This window comes from Vanacampus margaritifer, chromosome 17, assembly GCF_051991255.1.
Source record: "Vanacampus margaritifer isolate UIUO_Vmar chromosome 17, RoL_Vmar_1.0, whole genome shotgun sequence".
Classification (NCBI taxonomy): Eukaryota; Metazoa; Chordata; class Actinopteri; order Syngnathiformes; family Syngnathidae; genus Vanacampus; species Vanacampus margaritifer.
In genome coordinates, this window is record NC_135448.1 from 12,736,109 (window position 1) to 12,763,278 (window position 27,170).

Consider the following 27,170-nt stretch of genomic DNA (forward strand, 5'->3'; position numbering starts at 1 on the left):
CATTCAACTTTCTAACAACAAAAACATTTCATGTGTGAATACTTTTTGCTTTAACTATTCACACTCACACATACTCAAGTCGGATGTGCAGAAGTAAGGTTGCTTTGTGTGTTTGTGTGTGTGTCAGGTGTTCACATGGTCCAGAGGATGTATGGCTGCGAATGGGACGACGAGACTGACGAGGTTGACGGTTGGGAACACTACAGTTACGACGGCGAAGACTTCATCTCGTTTGACTTGTCGACACTGAGATGGATCGCAGTTAAGCCGCAAGCTGTCGTCACCAAACACAAGTTGGACCAAGACGACGTCTGGAATCAACTCAGGAAGCATTATTACTCTGAGATTTGTCCTTCTTACTTGAAGAAGTATGTGAGCTATGGGAGGGACTTCCTGATGAGAACAGGTACCAGCACGCCCCCTGGAGGAGCACGGCTGACATGGCAACATGCACTCTCGCCTTGCCCCTCTCACACATTCTCCATTTTCCTCACCTCGCATGTTCTCTATTTCCGTGTACTAATTTCATCATCTTGCACTCCAACTTTCCTCATTTCCACAAATTCTCTCCATCTTTCCATCACACGTTTTTTCTCATATTCGATCCTCTTCTGGCCATTTTTCTGCTCTCACACTTTCTATCCATCTGTCTCTCACACATGCTCTCCATCTTTGGTTTTCACTCATGTTCTCTTCATTGATTATCCTCTCACTTTCTCTCCACCTTGTTCTCTTCCGTCTTTTGTCATCTCTCCATCTTTCTGCACCTCACATCTCTACATTTTTCCTTGTTACACATTATATCTTCATTCCCCTCACACACATCTCTGTACACTTGACTTCCCCTCTCAAACATTGTCTCTATCTTTTGTCCTCTCACACATAATGGCTATATTTCTTCCTTTCACATATTCTCTGTTATCTTTCTGAGTTGACTTGCTCTCCGTGGTTTCTCCTCTTAAACTTGTTCTCCATCTGTCATCCACTCACTTTCTCTCCATCTTTTCTCTTCTCACACATGCTTTCCTTTTTTGGTCCTCTCATATTACTCTTCAAGTTTGTCCTCTCTCAGGGTCTCTCTGTCATTCTCCCACTTTCTCTCTTGTCTTCTGTTCTCTTCATCTTTTGTTCTTTCCTTCTTTGGTCCTCTCATTCATTCACTTTACCTGTCATCCTCTCACGCTTGTTTTCCGTCTTTGGTCCTCACGCACATCCTCTATAGCTTTCTCCTCTCACACCTTCTCTCTGTCTGTCATTCTCCCACAAATTTTCTCCATCTGTTATTCTTATACATCTTTTCTCCTCTCACACATCCACTCCATCTGCCACTTTCTCCCCACCTTTCTTTCTTTGTTCTTCTCACACAATTTCTCCATCCCTTGCCCGGCAGAGCTGCCGGTGGTGTCGCTGCTGCAGAAGACGCCTTCGTCGCCGATCACGTGCCACGCCAGCGGTTTCTACCCGGCGGACTCCGTCCTGTTTTGGAGGAAGGACGGCGAGGAGCTCCACGAGGACGTGGAGATGGGAGAGCTCCTCCCCAACCACGACGGAACCTTCCAGACGACGGCCCACCTGAAAGCGGAGCTGCCGGCCGACGCGGAGGGCCGCTACGAATGCGTCTTCCAGCTGGCCGGCGTCGAGGACGACATGGTCACCAAGCTGGACAGAAGAAGCATCCTGAGTAACCGAGGTGACGCACGCACGCTCGCACACACACGTGATCCTTGCGTGTCATTCACACGTCTTCCTTCTCACGTCTGGTCAAGAGGAAGACGCCACTAAGGTGACGCTGGCCGTTGTTGTCCCCTTGGCGCTCCTCGCTCTGCTGGCGCCGCTGCTCGTGCTCCTCGTCAAGCGTCACAAAAGCCCACCAGGTGAGGGACGCAAATGTTGGCCTGCCTGCCGGCAACATTCGGGATCACAAGTCGCAACTTTCTTCCTCTTTTCTTCCTTGCAGCCAACTACGCTCCAGCTTGTAAGTCAAACGTCTTCGCAGTCCTGTCCAGGTCCGATGTCCAGCTTTGCGAAAAAACGCTCCACATCTCTCGCTATCTTTGCGTCCCGCAGCTGCTGACGCTTCCGAGCCCGATCCCGAGCCGGCCTCAAAGTCGGTTTCCGAGCCTGATGCCGAACCTGCTTCCGAGTCGGTTCCTGAGGCCCATTCCGGGACCAGTTCCTCGTGACGTCACACGGCGAGCGAGCTGACACGGACTCCACGTGTTCTTGGACTCTGGATTCATGTCCACCATTTGCTGTGCTCGTCTTCGTGCAGGTGTCGGGACACGACAGAGACGTCTCCATCCAAGTGCTTGGATTTGAAAACAGAAAGAGAATTTTTCAATTCTGACGTTCCTGTTTAGACACTCAACGGTTTTTACATGCTTTTGGTGTACAGTATTGGTGATTTATTTGAGTTCCACAGGTTGAACTTTTTGTCCGTTTGATTTGTATGAAATCGTCAGTCACATGTTGAGAAGGATTTCTTCTTTCTTGGTATCAAGCAGTTGAATAGCAATACTAGATTTATGTCACATTTTTTGATTGCTGGTTTTTCTCCTCTTATCATCCTTACCTGATTCCACATTTTTCCAGAACTGCTTTCACGTTACCAATCAGCAGTCGATTGGTACGTTTATCAGAATGTCAGACTGTTGTTGATTGCACTTATTAAACCTTGCGATGTAAATATTGGCCCAATAAAAGGATTTTAAAAAATGGACCACATTTATTTTTGTTGCTATCTCACATGAAGACGGCATGTCATTAGTCAAGTCGTCCACAAGATGGCGCTGTTTCCTCTTGGATACTACAGTACAGTTTGAGGGGACCCTTTTATGTTCATTCATGAAAAAATTGAATGTTATTGTTTATTTACCAAGAGCATATGCTTTGCTAAATGTCACGTGACATGTCTGATTTGAATCCCCAGCTTAAAGCGACAGTACCCGCTTGCTCAGCTTGTTTGTGGGCTGACCCAAAGGAGGAGTTGTGGGCTTTTTTCTCTCTTTTCTTTTTTAGGAACGGGCTCTCTGTGCATATGAGAGAGAGCATTCACTTGGGACCAGCAGAAGAGGCACCAACAAGAGAAGAAGACAAACACGAGTTGTCCTCATGCTGATGCAGAAGCCCCCTGACCACCACCAGGCTGGTATCATCATATCATCATCATTGCTCTCTCTTTTATAAAAAAAAAATTTTTAATCTTATTTTGTATGTATGTGTGTGAGTGTGTATTCATTAGTTCGCCTAAAACCTATTAAAAAATCCCATACCGTTCACCTAAACCGAACACTTCCAGCCAGAGTCGTGAGGCCGTCAGGAGACCCGAGGAAGGATCAAAGAAAAGAAAGTAAAGTGAAATCCAGCACCGACCAGACACCACCCACCAGGCCACCAACCCCAGAGTCCTCTAAATTCCAACAAATCAGGGAGACCTCAAGAGACCAAAGGAGAGACTGAGGAAAAGAAGGAAGGACAGACGAAGCGGAGTGAGATCCACAGACACCAGCCTCCACCGATTCAATGACCTGAGGAAGATTGTGTCTGAGTTTCGATAGATGCTGGTGTGGTGGATCTTGCATGCATGAAAATCTCCACCAAAGAGGGGAACCGTCGATCCCTGCCAGGACAGAGCAAGCGCAACACCTCAGGGCACCCCAGTCCACAGCCCCCGCTGCCCCCCATATATCTGCCTTGGCCTCAAACCCCTATCTCTGCGTCTGAGTCCTACATCTGCCGCGTCGTGTCAGTACACTTTGGCCAGTATGGACCCAGCAGAGAGGGAGCAAATGGTCGCAGGAAGCCCGTCTCTCCCAGCAAGTGGGATTTCAAACAGCCATGGCAGCGCAAATGGTCCAGCTCACAGCACAGGTACAGGACTTTCTGGGTCACCTGGGTCGCACCACTAGCCCTCCTGCCGTGCCAGAGACTCAAGCAGCCATGCCGATTCCGCCCGTGCCGTGTGCCGGGTCGGGGATCAAGCTATTCAGAGCCAGAGCCTGAGCCACGGCAGAGCGGGCGCGCAGTTCCCCACGGACTTCCGAGCCGCCCTTCAGAGGGTCTTTGATCCAGCCTGTTCAGACCGGGGAAAGGCCCGGGAGCTAAGCAGCCTGAAACAAGGAAAAGACTCCGTGAGCGACTATGCCATCCGCTTCCGCACTCAGACGGCGCCGACAGCTGGAAGGTCGGTGATTTCACTGCGGTAACCAAGATCATCATCATCTCATTCCTGCCGACATCCATCAAACTGCTTAACAAGCAACATTAACTCAGCACAATAAGATATATGGTGCAATGTTGTGTGTGTGGAATATATGCAGCCGTGCTGTACATACTCATGCACGTCCCTGACAAAAGTCTTGTCGCTTGGGTACAAGTTGACTTTAAATGCCCCTGAAATATATTTCTAATCAATTTTTTTTTTTACAAGAAATGGCTCAATTCAATCCCAACAGCTTTTGAAATAATATTTTGGTGCAAAACGAAACTGCTGAAAAGCATTCTAACAGTTACAGCTTGGTAAAGCTCACTGATTCCCTTTTTGCAAAGACAAAAGTCTTGTCGCCTTGTCAAACGATGCACCCAATCCTTGATTCCAGCCTCACCTGTTGACCAATCAATTAGTGGGTGTGTATAAAAAGAACCCCAGCACACCAGACCTTCACATCAACTGCAACTTGACCACGGACACCATGCCTAAAATTCACCCTGAGACCAAAGCGTTGATTATCAAGAGGCTGAAGACCAGATCCACTGCTGAGGTGGCTGCCACCTTCAATGTGTCTCAGCGTCAAGTACAAAGGATAAGACAAAGATTTGAAGAGACTGGAGATGTTTTTGACAAGCCCAGGTCTGGCAGACCCCGCAAGACAACTGCTCGGGAGGACCGTTTGTTGGCTCGAAAATCCAAGGCCAGCCCCTTTTCCACTGCAGCAGAGCTCCACCAGGCCTGGTCACCTCAAGTCCCCGTGTCAACCACAACAGTTAGTAGAATTCTGTCTCGAAATGGCCGAATCAGTGCCCAGAAACCAGCACTAAACAAAAAGCAATTAAAAAAACGGGTGGCATTTGCCAAGGCCCACAACCATTTAGTCCTTGAACAGAGTCTGTCTCAAACACACACCCACATCTGACCTCGTTTTCGCTACTGCTCATGGAAAAGTACCCAGAGATATGTTTTGTCTACAAATAAAAGAGAGGAGGTCTTTTAACTATAAGAAGCCATTCTACACGCGGAAGAACTACATTCGCCGCTCTGAATCCCACCTGTTTAAGTGATGAATTAGAGGCTGTTTAAATGTCCAGAGATCTCTGTTAGATTAAAAAATCATTTTTGCAAAGGTGTTTTTTCTTACATTAAATCTATCTTCAAATTTTGGAACACGCAAAGAGGACAAATCATTTTATTCCTCTTTCAAAGGCAATATCAATAGCCTAAAACATCAAGACGTATTGGCTACCTCTTACATTCCCAACCATAAAAGGGGTCCAATTTTGCAGCAGGATGGCGCTCCATCGCATACTTCCATCTCTACATCAAAGTTCCTCGAGGCGAAGAAGATCAAAGGTGCTCCAAGACTGGCCAGACATGAACATCATTGAGCATGTCTGGGGTAGAATGAAAGAGGAAGCATGGAAGAGCAAACCAAATAATCTTGATGAACTCTGGGAGGCATGCAAGACGGCTTTCTTTGCTATTCCTGATGACTTCATCAATACATTGTATGAATCATTGCCGAACCGCATGGATGCAGTCCTTCAAGCTCATGGAAGTCATACAAGATATTAGATCTCACAGCACCACTACTTCATTCTCTGATGTTATGTAACTTTTTTTTTGTATTTGAAGTCAATTATTTGTTCCATTTTCACATTACTTTTTGTAGGCGACAAAACTTTTGTCTTGCCAAAATCGGACCTTTCTGTGTTCATTAAATGATCAAAATTTCTTCAGTTAGGCAAATTTATTTTTGTATATTAACTCTTTCACTGCCATGGACGTTAAAAGACGTCAAGTAAAAACCTACGGAGGGCCGCCAATGACGTTAAAAGACGCCATCCAATTAATTTTATTTTATTTTTTGAAACGGGTGGAGGAAAGCCTTGGCGAGCTGTGGTCAAAGTTTCAAGCAGATCTAGTTAGCCTAATGACTATTTTTGGCCCCTAGATGGCAGCAATGACTCTCTTTTGACAAGATTGGGAAGGCGTCAGTAGAAGACGTGAGGCGGAGCTAGAGGGGACAATGGCTGGGGAAGGGAAGAGAACAGGCGACCGATTGCAAGCAGCTCACGCTGGAGCAGTTTTTTTCAAAGACGAAAAGCATCGACCAACGCTAAAGAGCACATTGATGACGACGATGATCATCATCGATGATGATGATGGTGACTCCGAGGTTGGAAGCATTGACGCAGCAGTAGAAGACATGAGGCGGAGCTAGATGGCTGAAGAAGCGAACAATGGCAACCGGTTGCAAGCAGCTCACACTTGGGAATTTTTTTCAAAGACGAAAGGCATCGACCAACGCTAAAGAGCACATTGATGACGACGATGATCATCATCGATGATGATGATGGTGACTCCGAGGTTGACGCTGAAGTTGCAAGCGTTGACGCGGCGGCTATGACGACGTCATAAAGGTTCACCGGCTAGCGATGCTAACACCGGAAAAAGCGGAGCACAACCGAGCACGCTCAGGCGGACGTTCAATCGGACGACGAAGAGTACCCCGAGTCCAATGCATATTCATCGGAGGAGTGGGTACAGTCTGCTACTTGCTATTCCCCGGAAAAAAAAGGCCGTCAAGAAAGTGTAACGTCTGCACGCGAAAGGAGCCATCGCAAGTGAAACTAATCTGTTGTGCAAATCCTGCTGCGTCTCCTTGGGCACGCATGGGAGCGTTACAAAAAGAAAAACTGTATTTGAAACATCCACATAATTGTAAATAGTACCTCAGTTGCACACATTTGTAAATAGTTTGCGAAATTGTTTTGTCAAATTGTTACACTGTTGAATGGAAATAAATGTATTTTGCAACCAAAAAACACTTTTTCATTGTTGGTGATAGCGTTTTACAGAAGTAAAGCACAATTTAGGTGTTTGTGGCATCATTCATGTTTCAAAACAGAGCATTTCGGTGAAACTAACCATTTTCTATTGTTGATTACAGAAGAACGGAATAAGGTAGAAACAAACTTTTTTTTCTGATGAAAGATGAGAGTTCAATCTTTCATTTGGTAGTATGTGTGTTTTGAAGACATTTAATATTTTCAATTTGATGTTTTACTGTTTTTGAATTTACTTATAGGCATATCAATGTGATATAATCATGAGTGTTTAAAAAGAATACAGTGGGATGGTGATTTTGTGAACTTTATTTGATCTTCGTACCCTCAATGCTGTTGGAGGGGCAATGTGCATGATGTGTCAGAGTCTCTTGTCACTGAGGGACTGAAGGTCTGGGGTCAGATTTTGATTACTTCTGTTCCCCCAATCAAGAAGGGGAACTGTATAAAGATGTCTGTTTACCATCAACCTTACACCTTTGTTCAATCTAGGAGATGACATGTCTGCCCTTTGTTCAATCAAGAGCCGGGAGGAGGAACCTTTTATCTTTTGAGTATAAATGAGTCGATGTTCTGTAAATTGTCACACTCTTGGGGGGTCTACGTCGCATTCAGACGTGGATGTCCTAACGGTGTCTTTAGAAGCTTCTAAATAAATTCTTGCAAGAAAACTTCTTCATCAGATCCTGAATACAATTATTTGGACATGCAAAGATTACACTTAATATAGTAATCAAAATATTCCTTCAGTTTCCATAGTCCAAACACAACATTTTCTGTGGACCTTGAAAGATCAGTCAAAATGCTTAAATCGGCTGGCACTGGCGACATCCCGTTTCTGAAAACGTCTGGCAGTCAAAGAGTTAAACATCATTTGGGAGGGTTTTAGCTTTTATATGAGCCATTTCCAAAACCAATGGGTTAATTAAAAGTCAGGTTACAAGCTGGTGTTTCTACAAAATGGATAAGCGACAAGACTTTTGTCAGTATATATAGGAAAATAAGTATTTCACCCCCTGGTGATTTTGTGAGTTTGACCCTTTACAAAGAAAGGAACGGTCTATAATTTTCATGGTAGGTTCATCTTAACAGTGAGAGACAGAATATTAAAAAAAATCCCAGGAAATCACATTATATTAATTTTAAACATTTATTTGTCTTTTATTGAGGAAAATAAGTATTTCACCCCCTAGCAAAACATGGTGGAGAAACCCTTGTTGGCAAGCACAGCGGTCAGACGTTTCTTGTAGTTGGTCACCAAGTTTGCGCAGATCCCAGGAGGGATTGTGACCCAACTCCTCTTTGCAGATCCTCTCCAAATCCTGAAGATTTCGAGGCTGTTGCTTGGCAACTCGAAGCTTCAGCTCCCTCCACAAGTTCTCTATAGGATTAAGGTCTGGAGACTGACTAGGCCACTCCATAACCTTAATGTGCTTCTTCTTGAGCCACTCCTTTGTTGCCTTTGCTGTATGTTTTGGGTCATTGTCATGCTGAAACACCCATTCACGACCCATTTTCAATATCCTGGCTGAGGGAAGGAGGTTCTCACCCAAGATTTCCCGGTACATGGCCCCATTCATCCTCCCCTCGATCCGGTGAAGTCGTCCTGTACCCTTAGCAGAGAAACAGCCCCAAAACATAAAGTTTCCACCACCATGCTTGACGGTGGGGATGGTGTTCTTGGGGTCAAAGTCAGCTTTTTTCGCCCTCCAAACACGGCGAGTCGAGTTGATGCCAAAGAGCTCGATTTTAGTCTCATCTGACCACAGCACTTTCTCCCAAGCCTCCTCTGAATCATCCAGGTGCTCATTGGCAAACTTCAGACGGGCCTGTACATGTGCCTTCTTGAGCAGGGGGACCTTGCGGGCACTACAGGATTTCAATCCATTACGGCGTAGTGTGTTACCAATGGTCATCTTGGTGACTGTGGTCCCAGCTGCCTTGATATCATCAACAAGCTCCTGCCGTGTAGTTCTGGGTTGTTTCCTCACCTTTCTCATGATCCGGTTCACTCCACGAGGTGAGATCTTGCGTGGAGCACCAGACCGAGGGAGATTGATGGTCAATTGGTGTGTCTTCCATTTTCTAACTATCGCACCAACAGTTGACTCCTTTTCACCCAGCTGCTTGCTAATGGTCTTGTAGCCCATTCCAGCCTTGTGCAGGTCTACAATCTTGTCCCTGACGTCCTTAGACAGCTCTTTGGTCTTGCCCATTGTGGAGAGGTTGGAATCTGATGCATTGATTGATTCTGTGAACAGGTGTGTTTTTATACAGGTAACGGGAACTTAAGTAGGAATACCAATTAAGTAAGAGGACTAATGTGTGTGCCTCCTGGTCACATGACCGGTCTGTGGGAGCCAGAATTCTTGCTGGTTGGTAGGGGGTGAAATACTTATTTTCCTCAATAAAAGACAAATAAATGTTTAAAATTAATATAATGTGATTTCCTGGGATTTTTTTAAATATTCTGTCTCTCACTGTTAAGATGAACCTACCATGAAAATTATAGACCGTTCCTTTCTTTGTAAAGGGTCAAACTCACAAAATCACCAGGGGGTGAAATACTTATTTTCCTCACGTGTGTGTGTGTTTGGGTGTGTGCAGTCCTCATGTATGTACTTCTCTACACATGTATACTTCTGTGAAGACTTCTGGGAAGTCTTCTACTTATTGCTGCACTTCTTATTTAACTTTAATTTGATCTCTTTCTATTCTGTTGTTTTTTCTTTACTGTAACTGCAGATGGACGCAGTCCAGGAAAAAGTTCCCCACGGGGAAAATAAAAGTATATCGTATCGTATCACCTCGTGGCCACCTGCCCAGCCAAAAGGACCAAAGCGGTGAGTCAAGTTACGACTCCAGCGTCGGCCCCACGAAAATTCACACCAGTAAAAATCATTCACCGCACCACTTCCACGGACCTCCATGACGCGATAGACTCTGGGGCAGATGAGAGCCTGATAGACTGGGGGCTTGTGAGACATTTTAGTGCCAAGACTGAGCCGCTAATTAAGCCCATTAAGGCTAGGGCGCTAAATGCTAGTGAGTTATTCACCAATACACACATCACAGAACCCGTCCAGCTCCAAGTTGGCAAACATAAGGAGCACCTAGTTTTTCATGTGTTTCAGTCTCTGGTCCTGGGACACCCATGGTTGTGTGAACACAACCCCCATGTAAACTGGTTGGCTGGTGAAGTTCTGGGATGGGGAAAGAATTGTGTGAGCCGTCGGGTTGGTTCACCAATTCAGGAAGCGGACATTACGACTGTTAATCATATTTCTGTTAATTCCCTCACAGACTCTGAATTCCCAAATCTGAGCATCCTGCCACCTTGCTACCATCACCTCCAGGAGGTATTCAACAAGACCAAAGCCATGTCGCTCCCACCGCATCGTACCTATGACTGTGCCATAGAGCTGATTCCAGGTTCCACCATTCCCAAGGGACGCCTATATTCTGTTTCAGGACCAGAGAAGGCGGCCCTGAAGGAATATATCGAACCTTCCCTGAAGGCTGGACTGATTCGTCCTTCGTCATCACCAGAGGGAGCAGGTTTCTTTATTGTGGGGAAAAAGGATGGTTCCTCCTTAATGACGTTACAATCAAAAACCGCTACCCCCTCCCTCTCATGTCATCCGTGTTTGAAAATCTTCAACAAGCTAAGATCTTTACCAAATTGGACTTGCGCAATGCATACCGTCTCATTAGGATCCGGGAGGGGGATGAATGGAAAACAGGGTTTAACACACCTAGTGGCCATTACGAGTACCTAGTCATGCCCTTCGGTCTCACTAATGCTCCTGCTGCTTTCCAGGCCATGATTAATGACGTTTTGAGAGCCTTTGTGGACCAGTTTGTGTATGTTTATTTAGACGACATACTTGTGTACTCGTCAGATCTCGCCACACATCAAATCCATGTTTCCAAGGTTCTTCAAAGACTGCTTGAGATCAAACTTTATGTCAAGGCTTTGTCATAGCCCAGGAAGGTACAGATGGATCCGGCTGAAAGTAGCGCCGTGAGGGATTGGCCCACACCTGTTAGCCGCAAGAAGGTTCAGCAATTCCTTGGGTTTGCGAACTTTTACAGACGCTTCATCAGAGGGTTCAGCGCAATAGCTGCCCCTCTGCATGCCCTCACCTCTCCTCTGGTGAGGTTCAGCCGCTCCCCGGAGGCGGAAGCCGCATTTCAAGCACTCAAATAACGCTTTGTCACAGCACCAATCCTCACAATGCCAGATCCACAACGGCAATTTGTTGTGGAAGTGGACGCGTCCAATGAAGGGATCGGAGCTGTCCTGTCTCAGCGTGCGGAGAAGGATGGAAAAATGCATCCCTGCGCCTTCTTGTCACGACGACTATCCAAGGCAGAGCGAAACTATGATGTTGGGGACAGAGAGTTTCTGGCTGTCATGTCACACCGCGGTGAGGGTGTCTTGTCATTTCCTGTTTTATTGTGAAAAGTCGGACTCCTCTCGTTTCAGGTCACTTGCCCTTCCTCGTGTGGTGTCTGTGTCAACCCTGATCCCTGATTGTTTCCACCTGTTCCCCATTACCCTCATGTGTTAAATAGTCTGCGTTTTCCCTGTCTTGTGCCGAAGTGTTTTCGTTTGAGCCACTGAAGCCTGCCATAGACCACAGCCTTGATATCCAATTGCCTTGTTGCCTTTATTTGCCTTGTCTCGTGAGAGAACCTTTGTTTGTAATTTTGTATAGCTTAGTTTTGTTTAGTCATAGAGTGATTTTTGTTTTTGAATGTAGTTGTGAACTTCCTCCCTTTTGGAGCGCTTTCAGTTAATGTTTGTATAGTCTTTATTTTTCCTCTCTCATTGAAGAGCTTTTGTTTTGTTAATTAAAAGCTGCTTTACCCTCCACCTCTTCCTCTGCGTCTGAGTCCAAAACAGCCTTGTTGTGTCATGTCAAAATTGCTTTGGAAGAATGGAGGCACTGGCTTGAGGGGGCAAAACATCCGTTTGTGGTCTGGGCCGATCACAAGAACCTGGAATACATACGCAAAGCCAAGAGACTGTAAGATTACCCTTGTTTTTGTAATCTTTCGCATGTTCAAATAAATCAGAGTTGAGATCTCGTGAAGAGGATCCTTGCAAGGTTTTTTAATCAGAAGCTTCTGATGACACAAAGGAATTTCACCAAGCCATGTTTCTGTTCAAATGTGTGTCGTCTCTCTCAGACACGGGATTTTTATTAGAAAACGCCTCCCCCTCCCTCAAAGTACAAAATCAGATTAAATTCTCCTAGTACAGTGGTACCTCGGCTCACGAACGCTTCAGCTCACGAACTTTTCGCCTCACGAACATTAAATTCGCGAACGTTTTGTCTCGGCTGACGAACTAGTTTTCGGCGGACGAACCAAATCACGCGACACGAGAAATCACGAGAAGCTGCCACACGCACACGGCGTCCCAGTTCGTCGCCCCCTTTGTTTGAGTGCGGACGTGGTTTGTGTTCGGTAGACATTTTGGAGTACTTTTGGAGTGTACTTTTGCTACCATGGGACCGAAAAAGACCCCACAAAAGGCTAGTGTTAAGCCTAAGAAGACATTGAAGAAAATTACGGTCGAGCAGAAGAAGGAGATCATCGACAAACACGAACGAGGTGCGCGTTTGTGTGACTTAGCGTCCCAGTACCAGTACGCTAAGTCTACCAACAGGTGTCAATTAAGAGGTTTTTAGTCAGCAACAAGGATAAAGAGTCTCCTAAGAAGCAAAGAAGAGAAGCCACACCGGAGGACTCTCCTTCCAAACAGTAACTCCCTCCCTCCCTCCCCCTCCCACTTCATTCCATCAAGCCTTCAACTACTGTACCATCACAAAGGCAAGTTGCAAGTTTTGCAAATAAAAACACTTTATTATACAGTACAGTGTATTTCTTTAATTACAATACAATAGCACATTTATTATACATAAAATAAGGTATATTTTGTGTAGTTTTAAGGCTTTTTTAGTAGAAAATTGTGTTTTATGCGGACCTGGGAACGGATTATTCTCATTTCAATGGTTTCCTATGGGAAATACTTGTTTGGAAGACAAACTTTTTGGCTCACATACTCTCTGTGGGAACCAATTAAGTTCGTGAGCCAAGGTACCACTGTATACTAGATTGTCCTTGAACTTTCAAAAACCGGATTTCTGACGAACAGGAACTAGACTTCTTAGATATACAAAGAAACATATTAACTTTTTCATGTCTGGGAAAAGACAAGAAAATATAACAGAATGGTCAAAAGCATTACTCATCAGGTTATATTAGGTTGACATAATTACACCTACATCAACACATCTATAATGAAATGTAAAACAGTTCAAATGTAAAATAAAGCAGTAAAAATGTTAACAATGTTAACAAGACTTAACCCACGCCAGGCCAGGTGGGCGCTGTTCTTTAACCGTTTTTCCTTCTCTCTCACTTAAAGGCCGGGGTCTCGTAACGCCAAGCCCGACGCCCTGTCTCGTCTCTATGACCCCGAGCCTGTAGCTAAGGAACCAGAGACCATCCTTTCGCCGAACTGTGCGGTTGGAGCCGTGACATGGCAAATCGAGAAGTTCGTTAAACAAGCCAACGGTGAGGCAACTCCACCAAATGGATGCCCGCTTAATAGACTATTTGTCCCAGTGCAGCTGCGCCCACAGGTGATCCATTGGGCCCACACCTCACTTCTTTCCTGTCATCCGGGAGTCCGACGGACAGTGTACGCCATCTCCCGGCGACTCTGGTGGCCTTCCATGGAGCCAGAGGTCCGGGAGTACATCGACGCCTGCTCGGTATGTGCCCGAAATAAGTCATCCACCAGATCACGCATGGGCCTGCTGCAGCCCCTTCCTATTCCTTCCAGACCATGGGCAGAAATATCACAGGACTCCGCATCTCCCGAGGTAAAACCACAGTTCTCACTGTAGTCGACAGATTTTCTAAATTGGTCAGATTCATAGCCTTGCCTAAGCTTCCCTCAGCCAAGGAAACGGCTGAGGTCATGATTAACCACGTCTTTCGAGTTCATGGGTTGCCTAGAGACATAGTGTCGGACCGGGGGCCCCAGTTTGTGTCTTGCTTCTTTTCACCCTGAGGCTAACGGCCAGTCAGAGCGCCTCAACCAACAATTAGAAACCGGTCTCCGGTGCCTAGTCTCCCAGAACCCTTCAACGTGGAGCAAACGCCTGGTCTGGGTTGAGCTTGCCCATAACTCGCTGTCTACTTCTGCCACATGACAAGAAGGTTGAGGTCTGGTGGAGGACCCAGATGCAGGGAGCAAAAACAGCCGGGCAAGGATGCAGCTGATGCAAAAAAGGGACTTTAATTTTTATGAAAAAGGCGATCCTCCAAATTACAAGATAAACCAAAACTTGAATCAAAACATGGGGGGAACAACAAGGCAAAAACGAGCACCATGACATGGGGAAAAGACAAAGAACCAACACAGACAGAGGGGAGACAGGAGACAAAACACACAGACGCTAACGACACAACAAGACACACCTGGGGCAAGACACAAGTGGCTGAGGGCACTGATTGGTTCACATGAGGAAGGGCAGGATTACACATAGACAAGACCAAGGGAGACACACAAGGAAAACAGAACCCAAACATGACGCCACAGGACTCACCCCATTCAAATGGGTTTTGCTAACCTGGAGTCTGAGGCCTCTGTTCCTTCTGCCCATGCCTTGGTTCGCCGCTGAGGTATGTGTACCGCGTGCTCGCAAGTCAATACGACCCACTAGGCTTTCTCATTCCCTACACAACACGTGCCAAAGTGTTAGTTGAAGCCATCTGGAAGAAAGGCCAAGGGTGGGATGACCCCTTAACAGATGAACTTCTGTCAGTTTAAAAGTGATGTTTCGGTGCACAATCAAAGGGCTATTGTTAGAGTAAAATGCCTCCGAAGTTGCTGGTTTGTGGCAATGTGTTGAAACCAAACAATGATTTTGTTCATCAATTAATTGGGTATCTTCCTTGTAGAGTACAACATCCCTAAAATGTGTTGTTGAAATAAAATACCAATGGTAATATACTCCAAAACCAAAAATGTTATTAGGCAATTAATTAGATGCTGCTGAGCTGCTCGTCTTTTGACCTTTGCAATATGGCGGCCACGTAGTCGATGGGTAAAAACCCGGAAGTCCCGCCTCCTCCGTGGCATATAGTCCATCGTGTGCGATATGTTGCTTGACACGAGCCATATTCTGCCTACTGCTGGAATGCTATTAAAATGCTAACCGTTTTGTCAAGCGGACACTTGACGTACGGTTGCGTTGCCATTGTAGAAGTAACCAATTTCCTCGTTTTAGATAAATGTTTACACGTCTTGAATACGTGGTTGGCCAACACCTGTAATGTCGTGGGTGATTTTGCCGGCTTTTGCCGTGGGGCGCTACTTCCTGGTATCAGTGTCCCAACTGTCCACCCACACACCTGTAAAGGTGTTCTTATAGCTTTTTGCTTGTTTTGTTTTTACCCGGGGGATGCGATTACGTGTTGTTTTCTGTAACGGTGGACGGCCATCCAGTCATCATGACTCCACTTTGCAGTGTCTTGCCCCGGGCGGCTCCTTTTCAAACGGGTCAGATTTATTGTAGCAACCGGCCATAGCAACGCTAAGCTACAAGCTCGGTGTGGGGTCTGCGTGAAGGAATGTCGCCGTGAACGGGTCGGGCACTTTTTTTTCTCACACAGGAGAAGAAGAAATACTGAAGTAGCGCTTAACAGAGCTTGTGTCCATTCCATGGACGTCTGAAGCGGATAATATGGGATGCGGCAGCTCTAACGCCACCACGGTGGTCCAACCTTTACGACCCACGGACGAGGTAAGAAAAAAAAAAAGTTAACCCCGCCCCCCTCTGTGGCAGTTGGGAATATATATATATATATATATATATATATATTTTTTTAAGTCATGCGAATGTTAAAAATAACTTAAGAGGTCAACAACTCACGGCATAGTTTCCCAAAAATATATAAACCTAACCTTGTACGTATTGCCAACTAGCAATTATTTTTAAAAACACAAAATCAATAGCTTAATGCTAATGTATAATGTGAAATGCCATCGATGCGCTAACAGAAATTAGCATAGATTCTCAATTGCAACTCAACACACAAATGAAGCATTTATTGTGTTTTTCAGCCAAATAGTTCTGTGTTTTACAGACAAAATTTGAAGGTAAGTACAGTAGCTATCACTGTGTGCTCTGTCACCAGGACGACCCGGGAAGCAGATGTAACCGCGGCGACTCGGCTGTGTCCAAACTGACAGAGGATAGTGGCGTGGTGGTGGCGGTGGAGAATGGCGAGACGTTACCCGGTGAGACATTACCCGGCGAGGTGCCCGTGAAGCCCCCTGGCTTAATGGGGCGGGACGTCCCGATGCAAGAGCGCCCCACGTCCAGCGATATCCTGGAAGAGTTGCAGAATGAGGGGATCATCCCGGTGAAACCCAGTAGAGAGACGGCGGCCTCCGGGCAGGCCTACACCATCTTGGTGGGTAGATATGGGGCGGTGAGCCCGAGATCAGCCACAATTGGACAAAATTTTTTCGTTCTTGAGGGTATTTTATATCTTTATTCTTAACTTGTGAAGTATGTGAGAAAACCACAAAATCTGCCTAGTAACAAGTGACTCAAACGGGAACGCTGGTTGAAACATTGTTTCACTTCATATTTTCCCATGGATTTAATATATCTTAATGTGTAAATGTAATTATACTATATGGGACCACCATTTGAAAATAAATAAAGTGAGTTTATGAGACAAAAAGTCATGTACAGCATAAAAAAATGGTTCCATTACATATTTGTGTGTGTGTGTGTGTGTTAGCTGGACGACAGCGATGGTATCAGACGCCGGCCCCCTGCCAGACTGGAGTCCCTCAGGGTCAAACGTCTGCCAAGCAAGGAGGAGATGGAGGAGAAGATGCGGCTCACCAACGATAGACGCAAGGTTCCTAGCACAACACCTGCTAGAAAGCAACAAAAAAGTCATCAAAAGCCTACTAGAACATGTCAATTTAATCTTGTGTACTGTTAATTAAAATGACTTGAAATGGTGGCAGGTGTTTCCCATTTAACACGAGATGGAATGTTTGTTGATTCATTGTGAACAGCCACATTTCCACTTGTAAGAGGGTGTGCACTCTTTTGCAACCACATTATCGCCAGTGGTGTTTTTCTCCCCCTTTTTTCAGTTGAGTTTTAAAGGTTATACTTTAACTGTGGAAAAAGTTTTCAAGTCTTGGTTTAATTTTTTCCCCCCGATCACAAAATAATTTGAACAGGGGTGTGTAGACTTTTTATAGTCACTGTAGGTTCCACGTTAAGAGCCAACCTTCAGTTTTGTAAATGACGTCTCCGCTTCTGTTTTCAGTCACGGGAAGACGAGCTGATGGCCCGTTTGAGGAACAAATCGGCCCGCATCCAGCGAGCCGCCGCCTTCGAACGCGTGCAACAAGCACCCGAGAGAGGAAAAAGTGCGGGAGACGAGCGCCGTGATGATGAGGAGTCCACGCTGATGGAGGTGGCTGAGCTCCTCTCGGCTTCGGGGGAGCTGGAGGGCGACTCCAGCTTCCAGCGAGGAGACGACAAGGAGATTTTTTGAACCAAGAGGACGAAGTGACGATGCCGAAGTCTTTCTTCCTTCACAACATCAAACTCCATTTTTTAAAATCCATTGTGTCTCAATTCTAGTTAGTTTTTAAAGTTCTATTTTTTAATTGAAATCATGTTTCAAAGTATTTTTTTACACTTCAAAACGGTGAATAACATTTATTATAATATATAAAATATTTTTGAGGTTTTTTTTTCTGTGATGTAAGAATTTGTGTTCCTTGTATATAGACCAAAAATGTATTTATGAAAATCCTATTTCATTAAGTTTTTGTGCTTTCATTTCTTTTTAAATTATTTTGGTCATTTTATTTTTTATGTTTTTTCCTATTTGATATATTTGCCATTATTTGTATTATAATTATTTCAATGTTATTATTTTTTTTACATTATATATTTATTTGATCAAATTTATTTTTATTGTTTAAAATGTATTCTTTTTTTCTTTTTTTTTCAGTTGATTTTGTTTTTTTATTTCATTCAGTATATTTCTTTACAATCGAAAGCGGTTCAAATCCATTTGGAAAAGAACTGCAAATCTTGTTTTCTTTGCGCACCTGAATGCGAATCCGAGCTGTTTGCGTGTCATCAATTGTGCGTCTCACGCCAAGAAACTTGACCTTTGCCACTTTCGTTCGGATCGCGTCTGATAAACAGTTTATTATTCAAAGCTTATCTTGGAAATGACAACAAATAAACAATACATAAAGTTTTGTTACTTTGCCTTTAATACAGCTTTTTGGTTTTGTTTGTAAATCCTTGTTTCAAGTTATATCTGTATTTGTTTGTAGGCGCTGAGGCGCGGCTGACGTCACCCGATCTGTGGTCACGTGATTTCACCGAAATCGAAATATAGCCGCTTCCTTGTTGCCTTCACGGTATTTGAGCGGCGTCTTCTGGTTTGCTTTGACGCGGGACCGAAAGGAGCAAAAGATGTGGAAGATGAACTTGTGGGGATTGTTTGTGGTGGTTGTGCAAATCCACAGCGTGACGCCTGGTAAGTGCACAAGTTGACTCTCCCAATTTTTCACGTCTTAGTTGAAGGAAGCAACACTTGAACTGCAAACTTTCTTCAACACAACACTCGCAAATAATCAACTGAAATATGCAAAATATGTCATCTATTGATTAAATATACCGTAGAGGAGATAGATAGCAAACGTGATCGACAAGTGTATTAAAATTGTAACATGTAGAAGTGCTCATAATTCATGAATTCTGATTGTCTGTTCTTGACATATCCATTGAAAAGTTTGTAAAAATCAACTTTAATTATCATTCACTTCATTTAAAAGAACACAAAAAAAGACAAAAGTTTAGTGTCTTAAATGTTTCCTATAAAAAATATGTTTTTGAATTAATTTGGAATACAAAATCATTTCAAATATTGACAGTCCAGAATTTGCGGACAGCAAACAAACAAAATGTTTTTGTTTTCGCTTTGACTGATTCACTCTCACGTCTTTCCTGACTGCGTCCTCTCACATTCCAAACTTGTAAGGGTTGTATTGGAATATTTCATCAACAGAATTAATCTCCTCTTGAATATACTTAACTTAAATACTGTATAATAAATGAAAAAATATAGTATGAACGAAAAAACATTTAGAATAAACAAAAAATATATATACTGTGTTGTATAAGCAAATAAAAAAAATACTTTTCATGGAAAAATGACTGTAAATGAAAAAAGAACATATATGATGAATGAAAAAGCTTTCATAGAAAACTAAAAATCATACCAAAAAGAAAAAACATATATAAATAAACAAAAAAATATATATAATTAACGGAAAATAAAATAAACGGGAAAGTAACACAGGCGAGAAACGAGGGAACACTTTACATACAAAATAGCAATGTCTGTGTAATAAAGGATTAATAAGCAAACTTATTAAGGAAGTGTTTGTTTGGTTTGTGTGTAAGAATGAGCTGAAATCAATCAATGTATTGAAATGAATGCAAAAGACAAATATGTGTTTTAACAACAATAAAAACAATTATTTCCTCAACAATATGTCAATCGTTTGGACGTCAAACAAACAAAATGTTTTTGTTTTCTCTTTCAGTGGTTCACACGCTCAAATATTTCCAAACTGCGTCCTCTCACATTCCAAACTTGCCAGCGTACTTGGAGGTTGGTTATGTTGACGGCGTTCAGATTGCTCGTTACGACAGCAAGAGCAGGAAAACAAAAGCCAAACAGGACTGGATGAACAAAATCACCGACGAGGAGCCGCACTACTGGGAGAGAGAAACACAGATGAGTATTGGTAATGAGCAGGTCGACAAAGTCAACATTGAAATTGTGAGAGAGCGCTTCAACCAAACTGGAGGTTTGTTTACATTCAACTTTCTAACAACAAAAACATTTCATGTGTGAATACTTTTTGCTTTAACTATTCACACTCACACATTCTCAAGTCGGATGTGCAGAAGTAAGGTTGCTTTGTGTGTTTGTGTGTGTGTCAGGTGTTCACATGGTCCAGACGATGTATGGCTGCGAATGGGACGACGAGACTGACGAGGTTTACGGTTGGCGACACGACAGTTACGACGGCGAAGACTTCATCTCGTTTGAGTTGTCGACACTGAGATGGATCGCAGTTAAGCCGCAAGCTGTCGTCACCAAACACAAGTGGGACCAAGACGACGTCTGGAATCAACACCTGAAGTATTATTACACTGAGATTTGTCCTTCTTACTTGAAGAAGTATGTGAGCTATGGGAGGGACTTCCTGATGAGAACAGGTACCAGCACGCCCCCTGGAGGAGCACGGCTGACATGGCAACATGCACTCTCGCCTTGCCCCTCTCACACATTCTCCATTTTCCTCACCTCGCATGTTCTCTATTTCCGTGTACTAATTTCATCATCTTGCACTCCAACTTTCCTCATTTCCACAAATTCTCTCCATCTTTCCATCACACGTTTTTTCTCATATTCGATCCTCTTCTGGCCATTTTTCTGCTCTCACACTTTCTATCCATCTGTCTCTCACACATGCTCTCCATCTTTGGTTTTCACTCATGTTCTCTTCATTGATTATCCTCTCACTTTCTCTCCACCTTGTTCTCTTCCGTCTTTTGTCATCTCTCCATCTTTCTGCACCTCACATCTCTACATTTTTCCTTGTTACACATTATATCTTCATTCCCCTCACACACATCTCTGTACACTTGACTTCCCCTCTCAAACATTGTCTCTATCTTTTGTCCTCTCACACATAATGGCTATATTTCTTCCTTTCACATATTCTCTGTTATCTTTCTGAGTTGACTTGCTCTCCGTGGTTTCTCCTCTTAAACTTGTTCTCCATCTGTCATCCACTCACTTTCTCTCCATCTTTTCTCTTCTCACACATGCTTTCCTTTTTTGGTCCTCTCATATTACTCTTCAAGTTTGTCCTCTCTCAGGGTCTCTCTGTCATTCTCCCACTTTCTCTCTTGTCTTCTGTTCTCTTCATCTTTTGTTCTTTCCTTCTTTGGTCCTCTCATTCATTCACTTTACCTGTCATCCTCTCACGCTTGTTTTCCGTCTTTGGTCCTCACGCACATCCTCTATAGCTTTCTCCTCTCACACCTTCTCTCTGTCTGTCATTCTCCCACAAATTTTCTCCATCTGTTATTCTTATACATCTGTTCTCCTCTCACACATCCACTCCATCTGCCACTTTCTCCCCACCTTTCTTTCTTTGTTCTTCTCACACAATTTCTCCATCCCTTGCCCGGCAGAGCTGCCGGTGGTGTCGCTGCTGCAGAAGACGCCTTCGTCGCCGATCACGTGCCACGCCAGCGGTTTCTACCCGGCGGACTCCGTCCTGTTTTGGAGGAAGGACGGCGAGGAGCTCCACGAGGACGTGGAGATGGGAGAGCTCCTCCCCAACCACGACGGAACCTTCCAGACGACGGCCCACCTGAAAGCGGAGCTGCCGGCCGACGCGGAGGGCCGCTACGAATGCGTCTTCCAGCTGGCCGGCGTCGAGGACGACATGGTCACCAAGCTGGACAGAAGAAGCATCCTGAGTAACCGAGGTGACGCACGCACGCTCGCACACACACGTGATCCTTGCGTGTCATTCACACGTCTTCCTTCTCACGTCTGGTCAAGAGGAAGACGCCACTAAGGTGACGCTGGCCGTTGTTGTCCCCTTGGCGCTCCTCGCTCTGCTGGCGCCGCTGCTCGTGCTCCTCGTCAAGCGTCACAAAAGCCCACCAGGTGAGGGACGCAAATGTTGGCCTGCCTGCCGGCAACATTCGGGATCACAAGTCGCAACTTTCTTCCTCTTTTCTTCCTTGCAGCCAACTACGCTCCAGCTTGTAAGTCAAACATCTTCGCAGTCCTGTCCAGGTCCGATGTCCAGCTTTGCGAAAAAACGCTCCACATCTCTCGCTATCTTTGCGTCCCGCAGCTGCTGACGCTTCCGAGCCCGATCCCGAGCCGGCCTCAAAGTCGGTTTCCGAGCCTGATGCCGAACCTGCTTCCGAGTCGGTTCCTGAGGCCCATTCCGGGACCAGTTCCTCGTGACGTCACACGGCGAGCGAGCTGACACGGACTCCACGTGTTCTTGGACTCTGGATTCATGTCCACCATTTGCTGTGCTCGTCTTCGTGCAGGTGTCGGGACACGACAGAGACGTCTCCATCCAAGTGCTTGGATTTGAAAACAGAAAGAGAATTTTTCAATTCTGACGTTCCTGTTTAGACACTCAACGGTTTTTACATGCTTTTGGTGTACAGTATTGGTGATTTATTTGAGTTCCACAGGTTGAACTTTTTGTCCGTTTGATTTGTATGAAATCGTCAGTCACATGTTGAGAAGGATTTCTTCTTTCTTGGTATCAAGCAGTTGAATAGCAATACTAGATTTATGTCACATTTTTCGATTGCTGGTTTTCCTCCTCTTATCATCCTTACCTGATTCCACATTTTTCCAGAACTGCTTTCACGTTACCAATCAGCAGTCGATTGGTACGTTTATCAGAATGTGAGACTGTTGTTGATTGCACTTATTAAACCTTGCGATGTAAATATTGGACCAATAAAAGGATTTTAAAAAATGGACCACATTTATTTTTGTTGCTATCTCACATGAAGACGGCATGTCATTAGTCAAGTCGTCCACAAGATGGCGCTGTTTCCTCTTGGATACTACAGTACAGTTTGAGGGGACCCTTTTATGTTCATTCATGAAAAAATACAATGTTATTGTTTATTTACCAAGAGCATATTCTTTGCTACATGTCACGTGACATGCCTGATTTTAATCCCCACCTTAAAGCGACAGTACCCGCTTGCTCAGCTTGTTTGTGGGCTGACCCAAAGGAGGAGTTGTGGGCTTTTTTATCTCTTTTCTTTTTTAGGAACGGGCTCTCTGTGCATATGAGAGAGAGCATTCACTTGGGACCAGCAGAAGAGGCACCAACAAGAGAAGAAGACAAACACGAGTTGTCCTCATGCTGATGCAGAAGCCCCCTGACCACCACCAGGCTGGTATCATCATATCATCATCATTGCTCTCTCTTTTATAAAAAAATTTTTTTTAATCTTATTTTGTATGTATGTGTGTGAGTGTGTTTTCATTAGTTCGCCTAAAACCTATTAAAAAATCCCATACCGTTCACCTAAACCGAACACTTCCAGCCAGAGTCGTGAGGCCGTCAGGAGACCCGAGGAAGGATCAAAGAAAAGAAAGTAAAGTGAAATCCAGCACCGACCAGACACCACCCACCAGGCCACCAACCCCAGAGTCCTCTAAATTCCAACAAATCAGGGAGACCTCAAGAGACCAAAGGAGAGACTGAGGAAAAGAAGGAAGGACAGACGAAGCGGAGTGAGATCCACAGACACCAGCCTCCACCGATTCAATGACCTGAGGAAGATTGTGTCTGAGTTTCGATAGATGCTGGTGTGGTGGATCTGGCATGCATGAAAATCTCCACCAAAGAGGGGAACCGTCGATCCCTGCCAGGACAGAGCAAGCGCAACACCTCAGGGCACCCCAGTCCACAGCCCCCGCTGCCCCCCATATATCTGCCTTGGCCTCAAACCCCTATCTCTGCGTCTGAGTCCTACATCTGCCGCGTCGTGTCAGTACACTTTGCCCAGTATGGACCCAGCAGAGAGGGAGCAAATGGTCGCAGGAAGCCCGTCTCTCCCAGCAAGTGGGATTTCAAACAGCCATGGCAGCGCAAATGGTCCAGCTCACAGCACAGGTACAGGACTTTCTGGGTCACCTGGGTCGCACCACTAGCCCTCCTGCCGTGCCAGAGACTCAAGCAGCCATGCCGATTCCGCCCGTGCCGTGTGCCGGGTCGGGGATCAAGCTATTCAGAGCCAGAGCCTGAGCCACGGCAGAGCGGGCGCGCAGTTCCCCACGAACTTCCGAGCCGCCCTTCAGAGGGTCTTTGATCCAGCCTGTTCAGACCGGGGAAAGGCCCGGGAGCTAAGCAGCCTGAAACAAGGAAAAGACTCCGTGAGCGACTATGCCATCCGCTTCCGCACTCAGACGGCGCCGACAGCTGGAAGGTCGGTGATTTCACTGCGGTAACCAAGATCATCATCATCTCATTCCTGCCGACATCCATCAAACTGCTTAACAAGCAACATTAACTCAGCACAATAAGATATATGGTGCAATGTTGTGTGTGTGGAATATATGCAGCCGTGCTGTACATACTCATGCACGTCCCTGACAAAAGTCTTGTCGCTTGGGTACAAGTTGACTTTAAATGCCCCTGAAATATATTCCTAATCAATATTTTTTTACAAGAAATGGCTCAATTCAATCCCAACAGCTTTTGAAATAATATTTTGGTGCAAAACGAAACTGCTGAAAAGCATTCTAACATTTACAGCTTGGTAAAGCTCACTGATTCCCTTTTTGCAAAGACAAAAGTCTTGTCGCCTTGTCAAACGATGCACCCAATCCTTGATTCCAGCCTCACCTGTTGACCAATCAATTAGTGGGTGTGTATAAAAAGAACCCCAGCACACCAGACCTTCACATCAACTGCAACTTGACCACGGACACCATGCCTAAAATTCACCCTGAGACCAAAGCGTTGATTATCAAGAGGCTGAAGACCAGATCCACTGCTGAGGTGGCTGCCACCTTCAATGTGTCTCAGCGTCAAGTACAAAGGATAAGACAAAGATTTGAAGAGACTGGAGATGTTTTTGACAAGCCCAGGTCTGGCAGACCCCGCAAGACAACTGCTCGGGAGGACCGTTTGTTGGCTCGAAAATCCAAGGCCAGCCCCTCTTCCACTGCAGCAGAGCTCCACCAGGCCTGGTCACCTCAAGTCCCCGTGTCAACCACAACAGTTAGTAGAATTCTGTCTCGAAATGGCCGAATCAGTGCCCAGAAACCAGCACTAAACAAAAGGCAATTAAAAAAACGGGTGGCATTTGCCAAGGTCCACAGCCTGCTAAAAGGATGGAAGCTGGAAAAGTGGCAGAAGGTGGATTTCTCTGATGAATCTTCGGTTGAATTACATCACAGCCACCGCAAATATTGCAGAAGACCTACTGGAGCCCGCGTGGATCCGAGATACGCCCAGAAAACAGTTAAGTTTGGTGGCGGGAAAATCATGGTCTGGGCTTACATCCAGTATGGGGGCGTGCGAGAGATTTGCAGGCTGGAAGGTGATAGATATTATAACATTTTTAATTCTTCATTTCATATATTAACCATTGTTATACATTATTAACACTTTAATTCTTTATTAACCATGTTGAAATGTTTTATAGAGGTAGAGTAGTGTTGCACTCAGTATAATTTGACCTTAAGCTGGGACACATTGTTTGGTCTAAAATTCCTTCCCTTTCTTTGCACACGCACGTTTTGGTCTTGAGAACAGAATCTGCTTTGAAATAACACACACACACACACTCTTTATTTGCGCCATTGCTCACGGTCACTGTACATCTGGTTCAACTTGTTTGTGAGATTTTGTTATGGGGAAAAATACGAGAAGTGCCTTGAAAGTGTATATGTTTTGTCTGGAGACGAGTGCGGCTGCAACTGTTTACTGAGAGTTCTGTTTTTCAATATGTCCTTCAACTATATAACACATTTAGTCCTTGAACAGAGTCTGTCTCAAACACACACCCACATCTGACCTCGTTTTCGCTACTGCTCATGGAAAAGTACCCAGAGATATGTTTTGTCTACAAATAAAAGAGAGGAGGTCTTTTAACTATAAGAAGCCATTCTACACGCGGAAGAACTACATTCGACGCTCTGAATCCCACCTGTTTAAGTGATGAATTAGAGGCTGTTTAAATGTCCAGAGATCTCTGTTAGATGAAAAAATCATTTTTGCAAAGGTGTTTTTTCTTACATTAAATCTGTCTTCAAATTTTGGAACACGCAAAGAGGACAAATCATTTTATTCCTCTTTCAAAGGCAATATCAATAGCCTAAAACATCAAGACGTATTGGCTACCTCTTACATTCCCAACCATAAAAGGGGTCAAATTTTGCAGCAGGATGGCGCTCCATCGCATACTTCCATCTCTACATCAAAGTTCCTCAAGGCCAAGAAGATCAAAGGTGCTCCAAGACTGGCCAGACATGAACATCATTGAGCATGTCTGGGGTAGAATGAAAGAGGGAGCATGGAAGAGCAAACCAAAGAATCTTGATGAACTCTGGGAGGCATGCAAGACGGCTTTCTTTGCTATTCCTGATGACTTCATCAATACATTGTATGAATCATTGCCGAACCGCATGGATGCAGTCCTTCAAGCTCATGGAAGTCATACAAGATATTAGATCTCACAGCACCACTACTTCATTCTCTGATGTTATGTAACTTTTTTTTTGTATTTGAAGTCAATTATTTGTTCCATTTTCACATTACTTTTTGTAGGCGACAAAACTTTTGTCTTGCCAAAATCTGACCTTTCTGTGTTCATTAAATGATCAAAATTTCTTAAGTGAGGCAAATTTATATTTGTATATTAAACATCATTTTGGAGGGTTTTAGCTTTTATATGAGCCATTTCCAAAACCAATGGGTTCATTAAAAGTCAGGTTATAAGCTGGTGTTTCTACAAAATGGATAAGCGACAAGACTTTTGTCAGTATATATATATATTTAGGAGTGTGTGTTTGGGTGTGTGCAGTCCTCATGTATGTACTTCTCTACACATGTATACTTCTGTGAAGACTTCTGGGAAGTCTTCTACTTATTGCTGCACTTCTTATTTAACTTTAATTTGATCTCTTTCTATTCTGTTGTTTTTTCTTTACTGTAACTGCAGATGGACGGTGAAGGTATTATTTGATTACTATATTAAATGTAATCTTTGCGTGTTCGAAATAATTGAAAAATGAGATCTGATGAAGAAGCTTCTTTTGCAAAAGATTTATTTTAGGAGCTCCTAAAAGACACAAGACATGCTTTCATTCAAAGGTGATGTTAAGCCTCGAGTGTGTCAATATGAAAACACACAGTCGCTTTATAGATGAAAAAAGCA

At 44.5% G+C, this 27,170-nt stretch overlaps 3 protein-coding genes across 4 annotated transcripts in view; all 3 read left to right on the forward strand.

Annotated features, from left to right (window-relative positions):
- Positions 1 to 2,719, forward strand: part of LOC144037109 (class I histocompatibility antigen, F10 alpha chain-like) — a 5,533-nt gene extending 2,814 nt beyond the window's left edge. The window contains exons 4-8 of the mRNA XM_077548256.1: positions 128 to 406; positions 1,391 to 1,690; positions 1,767 to 1,874; positions 1,958 to 1,975; positions 2,068 to 2,719. Coding sequence (XP_077404382.1) covers positions 128 to 406; positions 1,391 to 1,690; positions 1,767 to 1,874; positions 1,958 to 1,975; positions 2,068 to 2,183 — 821 coding nt within the window. The 3' untranslated portion in view covers positions 2,184 to 2,719. The remainder of the gene's footprint in view (positions 1 to 127; positions 407 to 1,390; positions 1,691 to 1,766; positions 1,875 to 1,957; positions 1,976 to 2,067) is intronic.
- A 10,345-nt stretch (positions 2,720 to 13,064) lies between these two features.
- On the forward strand, positions 13,065 to 18,283 carry LOC144036997 (stathmin domain-containing protein 1-like). Of its 2 annotated transcripts, XM_077548071.1 has the most exons (6): positions 13,065 to 13,850; positions 13,922 to 14,766; positions 15,760 to 15,890; positions 16,285 to 16,563; positions 16,900 to 17,022; positions 17,446 to 18,283. In XM_077548071.1, exons 3-6 carry the CDS (start codon positions 15,831 to 15,833, stop codon positions 17,674 to 17,676), a joined length of 693 nt encoding a protein of 230 aa, XP_077404197.1. In that variant the 5' UTR covers positions 13,065 to 13,850; positions 13,922 to 14,766; positions 15,760 to 15,830; the 3' UTR covers positions 17,677 to 18,283. The 2 variants fall into 2 exon arrangements, with proteins under 2 accessions (XP_077404197.1, XP_077404196.1); XM_077548070.1 differs by having other exon boundaries at positions 13,065 to 14,766.
- Positions 18,284 to 18,482: 199 nt separating this feature from the next.
- Positions 18,483 to 22,748, forward strand: LOC144036996 (class I histocompatibility antigen, F10 alpha chain-like). Its single transcript, XM_077548069.1, has 7 exons — positions 18,483 to 18,681; positions 19,754 to 20,020; positions 20,157 to 20,435; positions 21,420 to 21,719; positions 21,796 to 21,903; positions 21,987 to 22,004; positions 22,097 to 22,748. Exons 1-7 carry the CDS (start codon positions 18,618 to 18,620, stop codon positions 22,210 to 22,212), a joined length of 1,152 nt encoding a protein of 383 aa, XP_077404195.1. The 5' UTR covers positions 18,483 to 18,617; the 3' UTR covers positions 22,213 to 22,748.
- Positions 22,749 to 27,170: the final 4,422 nt, after the last annotated feature.